We start from the raw sequence: 16,888 nt of genomic DNA on the forward strand, positions 1-16,888 counted from the left end.
GAGGTAGAGTGCTAAAGGGATCCTCTAATGGAAACAGTGGATATTCTAGTTTCTTAGTGGGAGTAGTACAGCCTAATCTATGCCTTCGCTTCCATTAAAGGTATTTTTCGCCTGCTCTTCATCTTGTTTTGCAAATTTGAGATAAAGGGCATTCCGGTGTTCCTCATTTCTCCGTATTGGCACAGGCGGACCTTAGACTCCTAGCTTAATGCTTTGTGGGCTCTTTCATTATCTTCTGTCTCTATGGCCAATTTACAGTCCTGCTTCCATGGTCACTGGCATTAACAGCGCTACTGTTGAAACCTGGATTCTAAGAATTGGTAGCTTCCTCAATTTTAAAAGCTAGGAAGTCTACCTATTCATAAGTAAAGCCTGGTTACACACTGACTATTTTATTTTTTATTTTTTTTCGTTCAACCCAACGGGCTTGAGGAGTTCTCTGTACTAACTATGCAATGTTAGTACCACAGTTTTCCTGTGGAGCTATTGTGTTCCGAAAGGGAGATTGCCCCTCACGCCAGAACACACTGGTCAGCACTCGCAGCCAATGGTCGCAACCGCTCCAGGAGCTACACACACGCAGCAAGCTAAGCTAATTATACCAGACTTTTATTGGGCCAAGCTTGGGAGAAATCTGAGATGATCCACACTTTGAAGCTATCCTGGGAGCAAATGACAGCAAACAGCTTGCAGAAATTGGAGATGTACAGTGTGTCTTTAATTTGAGCTGCTTTTTTTCTCATCTGTTTTTGCCAACGTATGTCTGGCTGACCACAGTGGCCTGCGGTTCTGTTGACCCCTAGGTGGAAACTAAGAACAAGAGATATTACATTGGATTTTTCATTGTTTTTAATAACGACTGTTCATGATGTTTGCACATCACGTTAAATTATGTTCCTACATGATATATACCCCTTAGGCTCGGTTCACACAGGACGCGGCACGACTTGCAGCGCGGCGACCTCAGCGGCGACTTGCAAAATGACTTCTGTATAGAAGTCAATGCAAGTTGCCCGAAGTCATGCCAAAAGTAGTACAGGAACCTTTTTTCTAAGTCGGAGCGACTTGAGTCGCTCCTATTAGAACGGTTCCGTAGTACAGAACGGGGGCGACTTGTCAGGCGGTGAAGTCGCCTGGACGAGTCGCGCCTGTGTGAACCGAGCCTAAGGTGGGGAAAATAAATTCTATTTCTAAACACTTGAATGTTCTGTGTCACAACACTTGTTGAATCGCTGACTAATGTGGAAGTATTGTAATTTGACACGCATGGTTATGTATTCCATGCAAATATCATATAACCATCACAACATGATTTTTAGACTGTGCTTTTATTTTTGTACCAATAAAGATTGTATATGGTCTTACAAACAATTGTTCACTTTTCTTATACAGTGGGGAGGGAAAGTATTCAGACCCCCTTAAATTTTCCACTTTTTGTTTATATTGCAACCGTTTGCTAAAATCATTTAAGTTCATTTTTTTTTTTTTTTTTTTGCTCAATGTTCACACAGCACCCCATATTGACAAAAAAACACAGAATTGTTGACATTTTTGCAGACTTATTAAAAAAAAAAAACTGAAATATCACAGAAGTATGCAGACCCTTTGCTCAGTATTTAGTAGCACCCTTTTGATCTAATACAGCCATGAGTCTTTGTGGGAATGATGCAACAAGTGTTTCACACCTGGATTTGGGGATCCTCTGCCATTCCTCCTTGCAGATCCTCTCCAATTCTGTCAGATTGGATGTAAACGTTGATGGACAGCCATTTTTAGGTCTCTCCAGAAATGCTCAATTGGGTTTGTCAGAGCTCTGGCTGGGCCATTCAAGAACAGTCAAGGAGTTGTGAATCCACTCCTTCATTATTTTAGCTGTGTGCTTAGTCATTGTCTTGTTGGAAGGTAAACCTTCGGCCCAGTCTGAGGTCTTGAGCACTCTTGAAGGTTTTCGTCCAGGACATCCCTGTACTTGGTAGCATTCATCTTTCCCTCTATTGCAACCTGTCGCTGCACTAGAACCCTTCCCCCCCACACAGCATGATGCTGCCACCATCATGCTTCACTGTTGGGGACTGTATTGGACAGGTGATAAGCAGTGCCTGGTTTTTGCCACACATACCACTCAGAATTAAGGCCAGAAAGTTCTATCTTGGTCTCATCAGACCAGAGAATCTTATTTCTGATCATCTTGGAGTCCTTCGGGTGTTTTTTTTTTTTTTTTTTTTTTTTTTTTTATTTGTTTAAGCAAACTCCATGCCAGGTCTTCATGTGTCTTGCACTGAGAAGAGGCTTGGTGCAAGGATTTTTGACGCCCTAGGCGAAACCTCATACGGCCGCCCCCTTGACTCAACCCCCTTTACCCTGCCCATGTAAACCCAACCTTTTTAAAGGAAGCGCCGATCACATGCAGCCTCACCAGCACCCTTAAACGCAGTCTACTGGTTCCCATCAATGAATGTTTGCTTGCTTCCATTCTAGAGGTCGACCGATATATCGGCCGGCCGATATATCGGCCGATATTTGCCGTTTTTTAATTAATCGGCATCGGCCGATTGTGCTGATAAAAAGCCGATTTAGAACTACAGCAGGACTTTGAAATGACTTCTGTAAGAAGTCAGTGTAAGTTGCCTGAGTCGTCATAGAAACACTTTCCTCCTCTCTGGGCAGTCTGCCAAGAAAAGAACTAAATGATACAATGTTTACACTTGAATGAATGAAGTCATCTCTGTGTGTAGAAGTTCTCAGTTTAACCATTTAAAGACTAAATCTTTTCTGACACTTGTTGCTTACAAGTAAAAATCCTGTATTTTCTGCCAGAAAATCACTTATACCCCCCCAAAAAATTATATATCTTTTTTTAGCAGAGATCCTAGGGAATAAAATAGCGGTTGTTGCAATATTTTATGTCACACGGCATTTGCACAGAGGTCTTTCAAATGCATTTTTTTTGGGAAAAAAATACACTATTTAAAAAATATAAAAATAAAATAAAAACAGTAAAGTTAGCCCTTTTTTTTTTTTTCGTCCAAAAGTTTTGACTACCTGTTTTTATTTAATATATAGTTTTTTTTTTTTTTTTTTTTATCTAAATCATACATACAAGTAAACTGATTGGAGGTTTGTTTTGTTTAATAAATGTTTAAATGTAAGAAATTTTCTGTATCACTTATGAAGGCTGCTTTCACACTGGAGCGGACAGGTGTTAATGGTAAAACGCAAGTTTTAGCGGCTCTTTACCATCATTTTAGCGGTGCTATTTGGCTGCTAGTGGGGCGCATAAAACCCAGCTAGCGGCCAAGGAAGAGGTTAAATGCGCCCGTGAAGCACTGCTGCCAAATCGCATTGCATGCGCTTCGGCAGTGGTGCCCATTCATATCAATGGGCAGGAGTGGTGGAGGAGCGGTGTACACCACTCCAAACGTGCTGCTTGCAGGACTTTTTTTTAAGATCCTGCCAGCGCATCGCCTCAGTGTGAAAGCACTCTGTCTTTCACACAGACTGCAGGGGAGCCATTTTGCAGGCACTTTACAGGCGCTATTTTTAGCCCAAAAGCGCCTGAAAAACGCCCCAGTGGGAAAGGTGTGTTAGATCAAGGGGGATTAAAAAAAAAATAACTAAAAAAGGAAATAAATAAATATAATTAAATCGGCCTAACATATCGGCCCAAAAAAATCGGCATCATATATCGGCTATCGGCCGCCATGATTTCTAAATATCGGCATCGGCCAGAGAAAAACCCATATCGGTCGACCTCTATTTCATTCGGGAGTCGGGACACAGACCCAGTCCTCCGCCACTGACCCTATGTGTGAACGAAGTGGCGGCTGCCCGCTGATGCGGAGACTTAGCTGCTTACTGCTGAAAGAAGAGAGTAGGAACACCAGTGGCCGGGCGCCCTAGGTAGCAGGGCGCCTTAGTCGGCTGCCTAGTTTGCCTAATGGTAGCACCGCCCCTGGCCCTGACTGGTGGAGGGCTACAGTGATGACTTTCTACGACTTTCTCCCATCTCCCGACTGCATCTCTGGAGCTCAGCCACAGTGATCGTTGGGTTTTTCTTTACCTCTTTCAAGGCTCTTCTCCCCTCATAGCTCAATTTGGCCAGACTGTTAGCTCTAGGGAAGGGTTCTGGTCATTCCAAAAGTCTTCCATTTAAGGATTATGGAGGTCACTGTGCTCTTAGGAACCTTAAGTGCAGCAGAAATGTTTTTGTAACCTGTGCCTTGCCACAATTCTGTCTCTGAGCTCTTCAGGCAGTTCTATTGACCTCATGATTCTCATTTGCTCTGACGTGCACTGAGAGCTGTAAGGTCTTATATAGACAGGTGTGTGGCTTTCCTAATCAAGTCCAATCAGTATAATCAAACACAGCTGGACTCAAATGAAGGTGTAGAACCATCTCAAGGATGATTAGAAGAAATGGACAGAGTTAAATAGGAGTGTCACAGCAAAGGGTCTGAATACTTAGGACCATGTGATATTTCAGTTTTTCTTTTTTAATTTGCAAAAATGTCAACAGTTCTGTGGTTTTCTGTCAATATGGGGTGCTGTGTGTACATTTAATGAGGGGAAAAAATAAACTTAAATTATTTTAGCAAATGGCTGCAATATAACAGAGTGGAAAAAATAAGGGGGTCGTAATACTTTCTGTCCCCACTGTAATTCCTTTTGTGGTTGCCCTTAAAGTGCCACAAATGAGGGTTTAGTCCTAATGTATATACAGTGAGTACAATTTTTTTTTTATGCGTTTCATATATTTGTTTTTAAACTCTAGGCCTGTCCTACCGAAAAGGACTTTCTTGGATTCGTACCAAGAACAATCAGGATATTCTCTGCCTGCACCCATTGGACGTGAACAGTGCTTTGACCATCTCAAACACAAAGACCAGTGCTGAGTATGTTTTATTAATTTTGTTTATATTTCTTGCATTATTTAATGCAGTCAGTTGAACTATTTCTAGTAATCTATACTTCTCAAACTGTTTTAATTGCCATGCTTATGGGAGGCTTTGTCATGATCTTGTACTTTTTATTCATCAAAGAATTGCTGCCAACAAGCTCTTTACATGTGGTAGTATTTTAATTCTATTAAGGTCTGTACTTTTGTATTTGTCAATTAGTCACACTCCTGCCCTTTCTCATGGTAAAGTGCACCTGTGGCCAGGCTAAGAACATTTAAACTGTATTATTTCTAAACTAGCAGTAAATATAAATGTGTCGTAATAGAACTTGTTCCCGCTGGCTTTCTTAATATAAAAACAGAATATTGGCTGGCAATTGTGTTTAACACTGTGTACAAATTAAAGTTTTTATTTTTTTTTTGTTTTATCAATTTTTCTAATAGTGTACTATGAGCTATACTGTAACTTTATTAATGACACTGGTTGCAAAGGGAGTTAACCTAGGGGCAATCACAGGGTTAATTGTGTGCTGCTTTTATTTAACTGGTTGTTGTGGGTTTTTTTCTCCCTGTTTTCTCTGGAGATTAAACAGCCAGATTATTGTTCACAAGCATTCTGTTTTTGTAAACACAGAACTCTGTGTGTGGCTACAGCCGGTCAGCTGATGTCAACCAAAAACATTGGCTAAAAAAATCAGCTGCCAAAATACCTTCCGGGTACACTTTTATATAATCGCCACATTTGCATAGCTGGGTAATGTGTGCGGTTGGAGAAAGGTGGTCAGTTTTCTAGTTTCAGACCATTCTTACCAGTTTGATCCATTCGTAACACTCCTTTTGAAAGGGCTTACAAACATCACAACAGATCTAATATGGTACTTGGTGCAATTTTGATAATATAGCACTCTGCAATGCATTGTACATTATCATACTATCTTATTTTACATCATGGGACACAGAGCCATAGTAGTAACTATGTGGGTTATGAGCCACCTTCAGGTAATGGACACTGGCACGCTCTAATATTAACAACTTCAGCCCCTGAAGGATTTACCCCCTTCCTGACCAGAGCATTTTTTTTTTTCGATTCGGCACTGCCCCGCTTTAACAATTGTGCGGTCCTGCAACGTGGCTCCCACACAAAATTGACGTGCACATCCCCCCCCCCCCCCAATGGAGCTTTCTTTTGGTGGTGTTTGACCAACTCTGCAGTTTTTATTTTTTGCGCTATAAACAAAGACAATTTTGGAAAAAAAACACATTATTTTTTACTTTTAGCTACAATATATATCCCCCCAAAAATGTTATTTATTTTTTCCTCAGTTTAGGTCAATACGTATTTAGCTACATATTTTTGATTAAAATAAATCACAATAAGCGATTGGTTTGCGCAAAAGTTATAGCGTCTAGAAAATAGGGGATAGTTTTATGGCATTTTTATGAACTTTTTTTTTTTTTTTTTTTTTTTTTTTACTAATAATGCTGGCGGTCAGCGGGGTTTTTCATTTTGTTTTTTTTATTGTGACTGCAACATTATGGCTGACACATCGGACACGTTTGGCGATATTTTGGTACCATTAACATTTATACAGTGATCGGTGCAATTAAAAATGCACTGATTACTGTGTAAATGTGACTGGTAGTGAAAGGGTTAACACTAGGTGCTGTACGAGTGTGTCCTAGGGAGTGATTCTAACTGTGGGGGGGGGGAGATGGGCTACGTGTGACACATCACTGATCACCGCTCCCAATTACAGGGCACGGTGATCAGTGACAGAGTTACTAGGCACAACAGGGAAATGCTTGTTCACATTAGCATTTCCCCGTTCTTCCTCTCCGTGTGACGATCGCGGGTATCCCTGCGGACAGTCTAGAAATACTTATTTAGTCACACGGAAGCATAGATCCATCCCAGTAAGATGGCATCCTTCCCTGAGAGTAATATGGCTGGTCACGGTGAGAAGTCAGGAGGGGCAAGTTTTGCAGCTACTCTTAAACACTGCAGGCCCTGTGTATATTGCTAAGGAGGTTTTTTTCTTCAACCATTTTAAGCTTAAAATAAAAGTTTCCCAGAGTGGGACTAAGCATAACCGGTCCCCATCCATTGCTCAGGACCCTCATACTGAGGAACAAGGAGCGAGAGATGGCAAATTTCTCTCTAGGACCAGGAAAAGGCTGATGTCTCCTCTTCTGACGAACCTGATGCGAAGTATCAAGCTCACAGTAAAGATAGTTTTCAGTTGCTCACTGAATTGGTCCGCTCCGCATTGTTACTGCCAGTAATGCAGTCAGTCAATGAGCCCAATTTTGATTTGGGTTCACTAGTACCAGTTTATTCCTGATCAGCAGGCCCAGGGTTTGTCCGGCATTTCAGAAGTGCTCGGTTTTACAGTTGACGCTATGAAAGATTCTATTCTCTAGTCCTCACGGCTCATGCTAAGGCTGGTACATGTGCATAGAATCCTATGGTTGACAGATGGTCAGCCGAAGCGCCATACAAAAAGTTCTTGTCCAGTTTCCCTTTTTATGGTGAACGGTTATTTGGGAACAATCTGGATAAAGTATACCATAGAATTTCTAATGGGAAAAGTTCCCTTTTTTCTGGTTATGAAGTTTAAGTATTTTTCTTTTAAATGTGCTTCTTCAGTGCCAAGGGCATCTGCCTCCAGGCAGTCACGACGGCCTCCACCATCAGTATTCAAGAGGTAAACCTCAGGGTCAGTCCTGGGTCAAAAGAGGACCTGGGGGAGGTAACCCACAAAACAAAATACTACAGCCTTATGAAAAGGCACCCCCGCTCGCTTGAGTGGGGGAGGAGGCTTCTACAGCTTTCAAGGGTCTGGCAGGAACAATGTCAGTTCCCATCTCCTCGTTTTCTCCGATCAAAATGTTCCCAGAGATCCAGGGAAAAGAAGTCTCTTTCTAGCTTTGGATCATCTCTTGTCTCAATGACTGACATCGATGGTCCCCTTAGTAGAGCAAGGGTTAGGGTTTTTCAAACCTTTTTTTTGCAGTTCCAAAACTGTAAGGGGATGTCAAACCCATTTTAGATCTCAAAGATCTAAACCGGGTTTGAATATCCGTTCTTTTCCCACGGAGTCAATCCGATCAGTAGCCTCCGTCCTACAAGAGGGCGAACTTCTGGCATCAATCGACGTCAAGGATGCTTTTTTTCCATGTGCCATTTTTTTCCCACTCGCCAGAAATTTATGCTTCAAGGTAGAAAATCTTAATTTTCAGTTTGTAGCTTTCGGTCTAGCTACTACACCTCGGATGTTTACAAAGGTCCTGGCTCCTCCTTTAGCTAGGGTAACGGCTCAAGGTATGACGATACTAGCCTATTTAGATCTCAATTCAGTAGCTGGAATACTTAGGTTGGATTCTCAGACTAGAGAAATCCTCCTTAACCACTTCCCACCCGGCCAGTGCATATATACGGCCGGGTGGGAGCCGTCTACCCCTGATAGGACGGTCAGGAACGTCCTTCAGAAGTAGCGGGATCGCGCGTGCCTGCGCAGCTGCGCGAACCCGATGTGCTCGTGTCACCCGGACACGGCACATCTCAGATCGGCAGGAGGGCTCTGTGATTAGACCTTCTGATCACATGACGGCCGTGTCCAATCACGGCTGTCATGTGATGTAAACAAACAGCCGGTTGCTAGGCAATCGGCTCTCCTCTCCTCACACGGAAGTCATCGCTGAGGAGAGGAGAGCAGAACGCTGCAGCCGGCTGATGATCAGTGAGTATGAGCTGTTTTTTTACAGTTTTTTACTCACTGATCATCAGTCTAGTGTCAACACACAACACACCACACAGTACAAACCCAGTCCCCACATATGTCCCCAAATAATAAAAACACATGTCCCTAATAATAAAAACATGTCCCCCACATATGTCCCACTAAAATCGCATGTCCCAATGATTATCTGCACACATATGTACGTGATCACCTGCACACATATGTACATGATCATTTGCGTACATATGTCCCTGATCACACAAACCAATTATTATACACTTAATGGAATTTTTTTTACCAAAAACATGAAGCAGAATACATTTTGGCTTAAATTTATGACAAAATTAGATTTTATTGAATTTCTTTTCAAATAGAAAAAAGAAAATATTGGGGGTTTTTTTCCAAATTTCCACTTTTTTTGCGCTTATATCGCAAAAAATAAAAAACGGAGTCGTGAATAAATAACACCAAAATAAAGCTCTATTTGTGCGAACAAAATGATAACAATTTCATTTGGGTACAGTGTAGCATGACCGCGCAATTGTCACTGAAAGCGCTAGAGCGATGAAAGCTGAAAATTGGGCTGGGAAGGAAGGGGGTGAAAGTGCCCTGTATTGTAGTGGTTAAATTCATAAAGGAGATTGCAGTACTTGGGATTGATCATTGATACAGCTCAGAAGAGGAAGTTTTTCAAAGACGAATCCTTCTATTTGGCTTTGCATAGATTTGTTGGGAAAGATGGTGGCTTCTTTCGAGGTCGTTCCCTATGCAGGATTTCTTTTAAGAGTGCTGTAAAACAGTTTCCTGTCAAATGGGAGCAAGAAGGCCCAAGCTCTGGGCTTCCTAATGCGTTTATCCCCTAATGTGCGTCGGGGCCCCAATTGGTGGTTGATATCCAAGAATCTTCAAAAAGAGGAATCCTTTCTACCAGTTACCTGGAAGGTGGTAACAACAGACGCCAGCCTTCTAGACTGAGGAGCAGTCCTGGAATTAGCATCTGTCCTAAGAAAATGGTCCAAATCAGTGATGACCTTGTCCATCAATATTCTAGAGAGTTGGGCAGTATGCCTGGTGCTCAAGGCCTGGACGCTCAAACGACAGAATTGTCCTATCAGGATCCAATCCTACAAAGAAGAACAGAGTGCAATTAAAAAAAAAACTCCCTTTTAGGTGGTGTAAGAGAGAACTCGGATACCTGGGAATAAAGTTGACGTCAAGAATGGAACAACTATTCGAGGCTAATTACATTCCCCTTCTGAATAATATTTAAAAAGCAAATAAGTAAGATTCAATACAAGTCCCTTTCATGGGTTGGGAAAATAAATGCAGTTAAGATGTTTATATTACCAATATTTACATATACATGTCAAATGGTGCCAGTCCCTCTCTCACAATCGTATTTAAATAAATTAAAATCGTTGACTATAAGATTAAGGCCTCTTTCACACTAACGTCCCGTTCAGGCCCGCCTGTCAGTTTTTCAGGCGGACCTGAACGGGTGCTCCATAGAGCTCTATGGAGCGTCGGATGTCAGCGGTGACATGTCCGCTGACATCCGACCCGCTCCGATCCGAAAAAGTGTGACGGAGGAAAAAGCTATTTTTCCATCCGTCTGCGGATCGGATCGGGTGACGACGGGCACTGCGGTCCGTCGTCATCCGATCTCCCATAGGGGAGAGCGGCGCTGTGACAGATCCGTCCCTGCGCAGTGTGCAGAGACGGAGCTGTCATCTCCCTGCTCAGCGGGGATCGGCGGAGTGATCCCCGCTGAGCAAACGGACATCCACGGGGCGGATCAGAACTGATCCGCCCCGTGTGAAAGGACCCTTATTTGGGGAGGTAAACGTGCACGAATCGCATTCAATATAATAGCTAGAGGAAAGGATAGAGGAGGTCTAGCAGCACCCGACTTCAAAAAATATTATGAGGCCATAGTCGTATCTAGAATAATCGATTGGACTTTCAACAAAGGGTAAGGATTAGGTAGAACTAGAAATTAATTTAAGTAGGGCAAAAATAGGGGGGTATATATGGGTACCAGCACGATTTAGGGAACTAGGACTCAAAACAAGTATATTGACAAAAAATTCACTTTAGATATGGGATGCAATAAACAAGAGACACAAGTGGGATCACAATTCACCATTAATCCTGTTACTCGACACAAACTTTTTCAGACCAGGGAAAGAAGAGTATATGTATTTTAGTAGGTGGGCTAAAAAAAAATAATATAAGATTACAAGATGTTATGAAAGGTAACAGATTATGCACATACAAGGAAATTATAGGGGAATGGGGGCACAATGCACTTGATAAATGGAGATATGCACAATTACACTATTTCACCCAGTCCTTACCACAGCCTTTGAGAGGAAGGGAGCAGCTTAGACCTCTGGAGAAGTTATTGGAGACCCTTCAAAGTTTGGAAAAAAGATATCAAAAATATATAAAATATTGTCAGGGGAGATAGAATATAAATACCCTGTGTATTTAGAAAAGTGGGAAAGAGAGATAGGATCCTTAAGCAACGATGAACATTGGAACAAGATTATAAGGCAAACTTATTCAGTGGCTAAGGACACCCAAACAAGAGAAATGTCCTATAAGCTTCTAGCTAGGTGGTATATAACCCCACAAAGAGGGAATAAAATTATTGGAGAAAATCCCTCAACATGTTGGAGAGGTTGCCCTGCACTAGGGACATTCCCACATCTGTGGTGGGAATGCCCTAAAATGCAGACCTGGGATAAAATAATCGAAGCTTGCTTTAAGGTAACAGGAGTTAAGATCACGAAATGCCCATGGGGTTGCCCGTTTCATGACTCAGAGAAGGTGGAGACGCAATATAGGAACTCCCTGGTCCCCGGTCTACTGAACTCTTCGAAAAGCGCTGGTAACTCGAAGATGGAAAACGCAGCAAGCTCCATTAATGAAAGAGTGGATAGAAAAAGTAGAAAGAACAAGAAATATTGAAGAGGCAATCTATAAGGCAGAGGAGAGTTACCAAAGAAAGTGGCAACAGTGGCTACAGTTTAGAAAAACTGAAAGCTATCTGGGGTTAATGGAATTTTAGAGGGTCTTGATGAAGGAAGGAGCAAGTGAGTAAGAGGGAGGTAGAAGGGCAATAGAAGCCCTTGGTCTTCTTCTTCTTCTTTTTTTTTTTTTTTTTTTTTTTTTTGGAAGGAGGGGGGAGGTCTATGGGGTAAATGTATTTGTTGTAAAGATATGTTATTGTATCGATGGTAATTTGTAATATTAGAAAAACTTTTTGGAAATAAAGAATATAAAAAAAAAGATATCCAAGAATCTTCAAAAAGAGGAATCCTTTATACCAGTTACCTGGAAGGTGGTAACAACAGACGCTTGCCTTCTAGACTGAGGAGCAGTCCTGGAAGAAGCATCTGTCCTAAGAAAATGGTCCAAATCAGTGATGACCTTGTCCATCAATATTCTAGAGATTTGGGCAGTATGCCTGGTGCTCAAGGCCTGGACGCTCAAACTACAGAATTGTCCTATCAGGCTCCAATCTGACAGTGCCACAGCTGTGGCTTTTATCATTCACTAAGGGGGCACAAGAAGTCGTGTGGCCCAGGAAGAGGTGAATCATATTCTACCTGGGCAGAAAACAAGATTCCTTGCCCATTAACAATTTTCATTCCAGGAATAGCAATTGACAGGCGGACTACTTGAGTCGCCAACAATTGTTCCTGGGAGAATGGGCCTTTCACCCAGACATGTTTCTGTTGATATACCAGAAGATGGGGAGTTCCGGATGTGAAACTTTGTGTCAAGTACAAGGGATCCGATGGCATACGAAACAGATGCCTTGATTTTTTCCCGTGGGATCAGTTTTTTACTGATCTCACCTGGTTCCCTCCTGTTCTGCTGCTTCCGTGCCTTCTTTGCAGGATCAAGCAAGAAGGGAAGGAGGTGATTCTTGTGGCCCAGGAGATCTTGTTTTGCCGAGTTTGTAAAGATAGTGGTGGGGGACCCTTGACGTGGATTAATCCTCCAGTTGGGTCACCCCTGAACCCTTGGGACTTAATTTTAATACTGTCAGCTTATAGAAGCAGCTTTTTTTTGGAGCCAGTACAAGATAATCCCTTGGTCCTCTTGACGAGGGAAAAATTATTTTGTTGGTTGGCATATCTTTTGCAAGAAGAGTATCAGTGTTGGGTGTGCTTTTCTGAATGGAGCTGTATTGGATGTTCATAAGGATGAAGCTGTATTGCGGCCTCATCCTGAATTCTTACCGAAGGTAGAATCGGGTTTTCTGCCTTTGTTTTGTTTTGTTTTTTTCCAGAACTTGGTTTCTGAAGAAGGGTCACTACATTTTCTTGGATGTGGTGAGAGCAGTCGGGGTCAATTGAAAGTGACCGCTCAGATTCGTAAACAAAGTTTTTGTTTGTGTTGCCAGATGATCCTAAAAGAGGACAGTCCGCATCCTAATCTACTGTTTCTAAATAGATTTGTCAAGTGATTGTTCAAACTTATGATTTTAGGAGGAAAGTTCCTCCTTTTCATATTAAAGCACACTCCACCAGGGCTGTTGGTGCTTCTTGGGCAGTGCATCACCAAGCCTCCATGGCTTAAATCTGCAAGGCCCCAACTTTGTCTTAAATTCATACATTTACCAGATTCTATCAAGTAGAGGTAAAAGGTATGAGGACATGGTTGCAGTAGGAGTCCTCTAGTCTCTTGGTGCCCTACTTTGTTGTCTCCCTCCCTTCAGTTGGCATTGCTATGGGGCATCTCACATAGTAACTACTATGGGTCTGTGTCCCGTGATGTACGATAAGATAATAGGATTTTTATAAAGGCTTACCTGTAAAATCCTTTCATTTGAAGTACATCATGGGACACAGAGGTCCCTCCCTTCTTGGAATACACGTGTATTGCTTTGCTACAAAACTGAGGTACTCCCACCAGTGGGGGGAGTTACATAGGGAGTGCACTTTTTAATTTTAGGGAGTGCCAGTGTCCATCACCTGAAGGTGGCCTATAACCCACATAGTAACTACTATGGCTCTGTGTCCCGTGATGTACTTCAAAGAATAGGCTTTTACAGGTAAGCTGTTATAAGAATCCTATTTTTCAGTGCTCTGCTCATTTTGAATGGTCCTGCATAGCATCAACACGCGCAACTTGCATTACTGTGCACATTGCTGCAATGGAGTAAATGAGGTCTAAATGACTACAATTTTTTTCTCTTGTGTTGTATCCAAAGGACATTGCTCTTAGAAGTTGGCTCAAATATTTCCTGATATGACGTATTTGTCAGTGTTGTAATTTGTTTGCATGATGAATTGGGTTCCAAAACATAAAGATATCGGACTCATGTTATGTTTGTGTACTTTTACTTAGGTTACTAGCAGAGATCAACATAACTTGGGATGGATGTCAGAAATATTTTTACAGATCTCTGGCAGGTATCTCAAGATTGGAAACTGCACTTGTGTCTCCTGCAAAGGTAATATATTTAGCTCTTGATTATGAGAAACAAATTTCTTTAGTTGTACAGTTCAAGACACAGGCTCTTTAATCATTATGACTGGGTTATATATGCAGCTAACTTCAGGTGACTGCATATTGGGGGTGGGGTGGGGGGGGGACTGCCACTACCAGCTAGCAACACAAAAGCTTAACATAGAGGCTTTCTTTCTGTGTCTCCTCCTCTGGATGCTGATATTCCAGGATGATTCTATCAATAGGCTGCATCATAGCCATTGTGTCTCTCTCTTGTAGCTTCCGGATCAGTGGATGATTGTGCAGAGCTTTGGGGACCATACCCTGACCCCTTCTGGTGGAAGATGCAGGGTTGAGTGTTAATGTTTTGCACTCAATCCTATTGTGGCCTCTCCCCTTGGCATGTAGTTCTGCCTAGTGCATATCCTTGCCCCTGAAGACCCCTGCAGGGGGTATTTGGTTGAAGCCAGGATGGGGTTATTTTGCCATTTTATACTACTACTAAAGTTGATAGTACTGGGTGAAAGCCAGCCCAGGGTGCCCTTATCTAGGTTTTCCCTTTGGAGTGCATTGGGAACTTATGTCCACCCTTCCAGTGTGAATACTCCTGTGGGAGCAATTTCAAAGGCACAGTAGATCACAAGCCCAGAATAAAGGGGTCAAATTGGATTTGCTAACTTGGGCACAGCTTTTTAGCTTCTTTGAGGGTGATCGTATGTCTGTTCGGGGCCCTAGTACCTTTTTTTTTTTTTTTTCTTTTTTTTTTCCTTTAATTTCTTGACAGGAAGTTTCTGCCACAGTGTCACATTTCATGGGCAGAATTTTTGGCCTTGTTGAGTCCATAGAAAGCAGACTTCACAGCCATGCACCCTTTTGACAAATTTATCAAGCCTTCGTCTGCACTAAACATATGGCCCACAAATACCAGTGCTGCCGTAACAGATGCCTCTGTTCACAGTCAGTCTCACCTGCAGCCATACACTATAGTGTTAATGGCTTGCAAGATACAAGTTGCCGAATTACAAGGATTCTCTACCCACATGCTCAGGATTCTCTGGTTCAGAGGTTTGTCAGCTGAATTCCTATGCATAAAACTTTTGAATGCTTTGCCTTTGAGGTATAGTATAAGTGCATCTGAAGATTGCAGGGTGTAAAATACTTTCCATCTCCAGAAAGAAGGCATGTGTCACTACCAGTGGATCCTCTGTCAGAGGTTAGGAATGGTTCCTTGAGTCCCTCTCTGTCCTCCGATGCCAAGCATAAGGCAGAGGCATTCTTTTATTAGAAGATAAGCCAGTTAAAGCTCATGAAGCACCCTCACTTCTCAAAGTGTGTATGTGTGGAAGGGGGTATGTCTGTCGGCCCTTTGGTCCCAAAATATATTTTGAAATGAGTCTAGAGTGTTAGTTACAAGGGCCACAGATAGGAGTTTCACGTTGTTTCATACTTTCCAGCTTGTCTCCTTCCCTGTTATGGCAGGTGGATCTTCTTGCTGCTGTATATCGGCTTTTATCTCAAGGGGTGCACTACCCCTGTTCAGCTAGGATAAAGATTTCAAGGTTTCTGCTCAAACCTTTTCAAAGTTTCCAAACTGTAAGGAATCTGGCCCATTCTGGATCTCAAGACTCTTAACTTGTTCCTACAAGTTCAAAAGTTTTGGTTCGAAAATGCCAGGTAGGTCATTAGCTTCCATTTTTCAATGATTTTTTATGGCCTTAATGGACATCAGTGAATGGTTATCTTGCATTTTTAAGTAAACAATCTGCATCATCCCGCTTGTTCACTTATACAACTGGTTGGTGGGAGCCTCTCTACTGCTATTGATAGTGGTCTCCAAGCCTGACCATGACTGGTACGTTCCAAGGGCCGGAAGTGGTTAAGGAATTTGCTCATCTCTCATCATATGCTGGCTACTGTGCATTCACTGATCAAGGCAGTGTGTACTAGTCTCTGAATACACCTCCCCAAATTTAAAAATGCTCTAAAAAGAGGACCTTCTGTAGAAATCCTTAACGTTCTGGATCAGAAAAATGGGCCTTGTACAATGATTGGCCAAGCTTTCTGCCTTCTGATAATGTTGAAGCTGTGTATCCTATGAATGCAGAATGTCTCATAAAATGGTCTGTTTTCACCCAGCCATAGTTGCACATTATGCGGACACTACCATCCCTATTGCAGATACCCCCACCTTTAAAGATTTAGTGGATAGGCGCTTGAAGACTCTTACAAAAAACCTTTCTGAAGGCAGGACAGGCTCTATAGCCAGCCCCTTACCTTGGCGATTATGCAAACTATGTGGGCCAAAGAAATTCATGATGACCTTTCTCCTGAGATAGCATAAATCCTTACACAAGGTTGCAACTTTTACTTTCAGCCATAATATGTTGTGTGTATTCCATGGATAACCTGACTCCTACTGTGTAGTTCTTATCCATGTGCCCCTCCCAGACGCAATTGTCATCTACTGCAGGTCCTTTTACCTATAAATTTTGTACCTTGGAGTACATTCAGGACACATGGCCCTACACTTCTATTCTATGATCTCCCGATTGCTTGCTGGTAGGACTGAAGCCTCTGCATGGGCAGGGTTAAATGGGGACTCTACGGGGCAGACAAAGTGGCGCTTGTGCCAATGTTCAGTCACCTGAAGGAAGCAGCATGTACTCACGTGACCAATGGCTTATAAATCGAATCCTTCAAGATAGTTTTACAGGTATGTCAAAATTTCTCTTTACTGTAAAATTTAGATTTAGCAATTCTCAGTGTTACCCCTTTTAGGTATTCA

General features: G+C 42.2%; 1 protein-coding gene across 1 annotated transcript in view; it reads left to right on the plus strand.

Moving 5' to 3' along the window:
* The window catches only part of MDN1 (midasin AAA ATPase 1), a 462,551-nt gene that overhangs the window by 374,099 nt on the left and 71,564 nt on the right, over positions 1-16,888 (plus strand). Inside the window, exons 76-77 of the mRNA XM_077487249.1 lie at positions 4,772-4,892; positions 14,002-14,107. Coding sequence (XP_077343375.1) covers positions 4,772-4,892; positions 14,002-14,107 — 227 coding nt within the window. The remainder of the gene's footprint in view (positions 1-4,771; positions 4,893-14,001; positions 14,108-16,888) is intronic.

Source organism: Lithobates pipiens, unplaced genomic scaffold (assembly GCF_037356315.1).
Source record: "Lithobates pipiens isolate NorthernLeopardFrog02 unplaced genomic scaffold, aLitPip1_a1.2 Scaffold_18, whole genome shotgun sequence".
NCBI classification, from domain to species: Eukaryota; Metazoa; Chordata; class Amphibia; order Anura; family Ranidae; genus Lithobates; species Lithobates pipiens.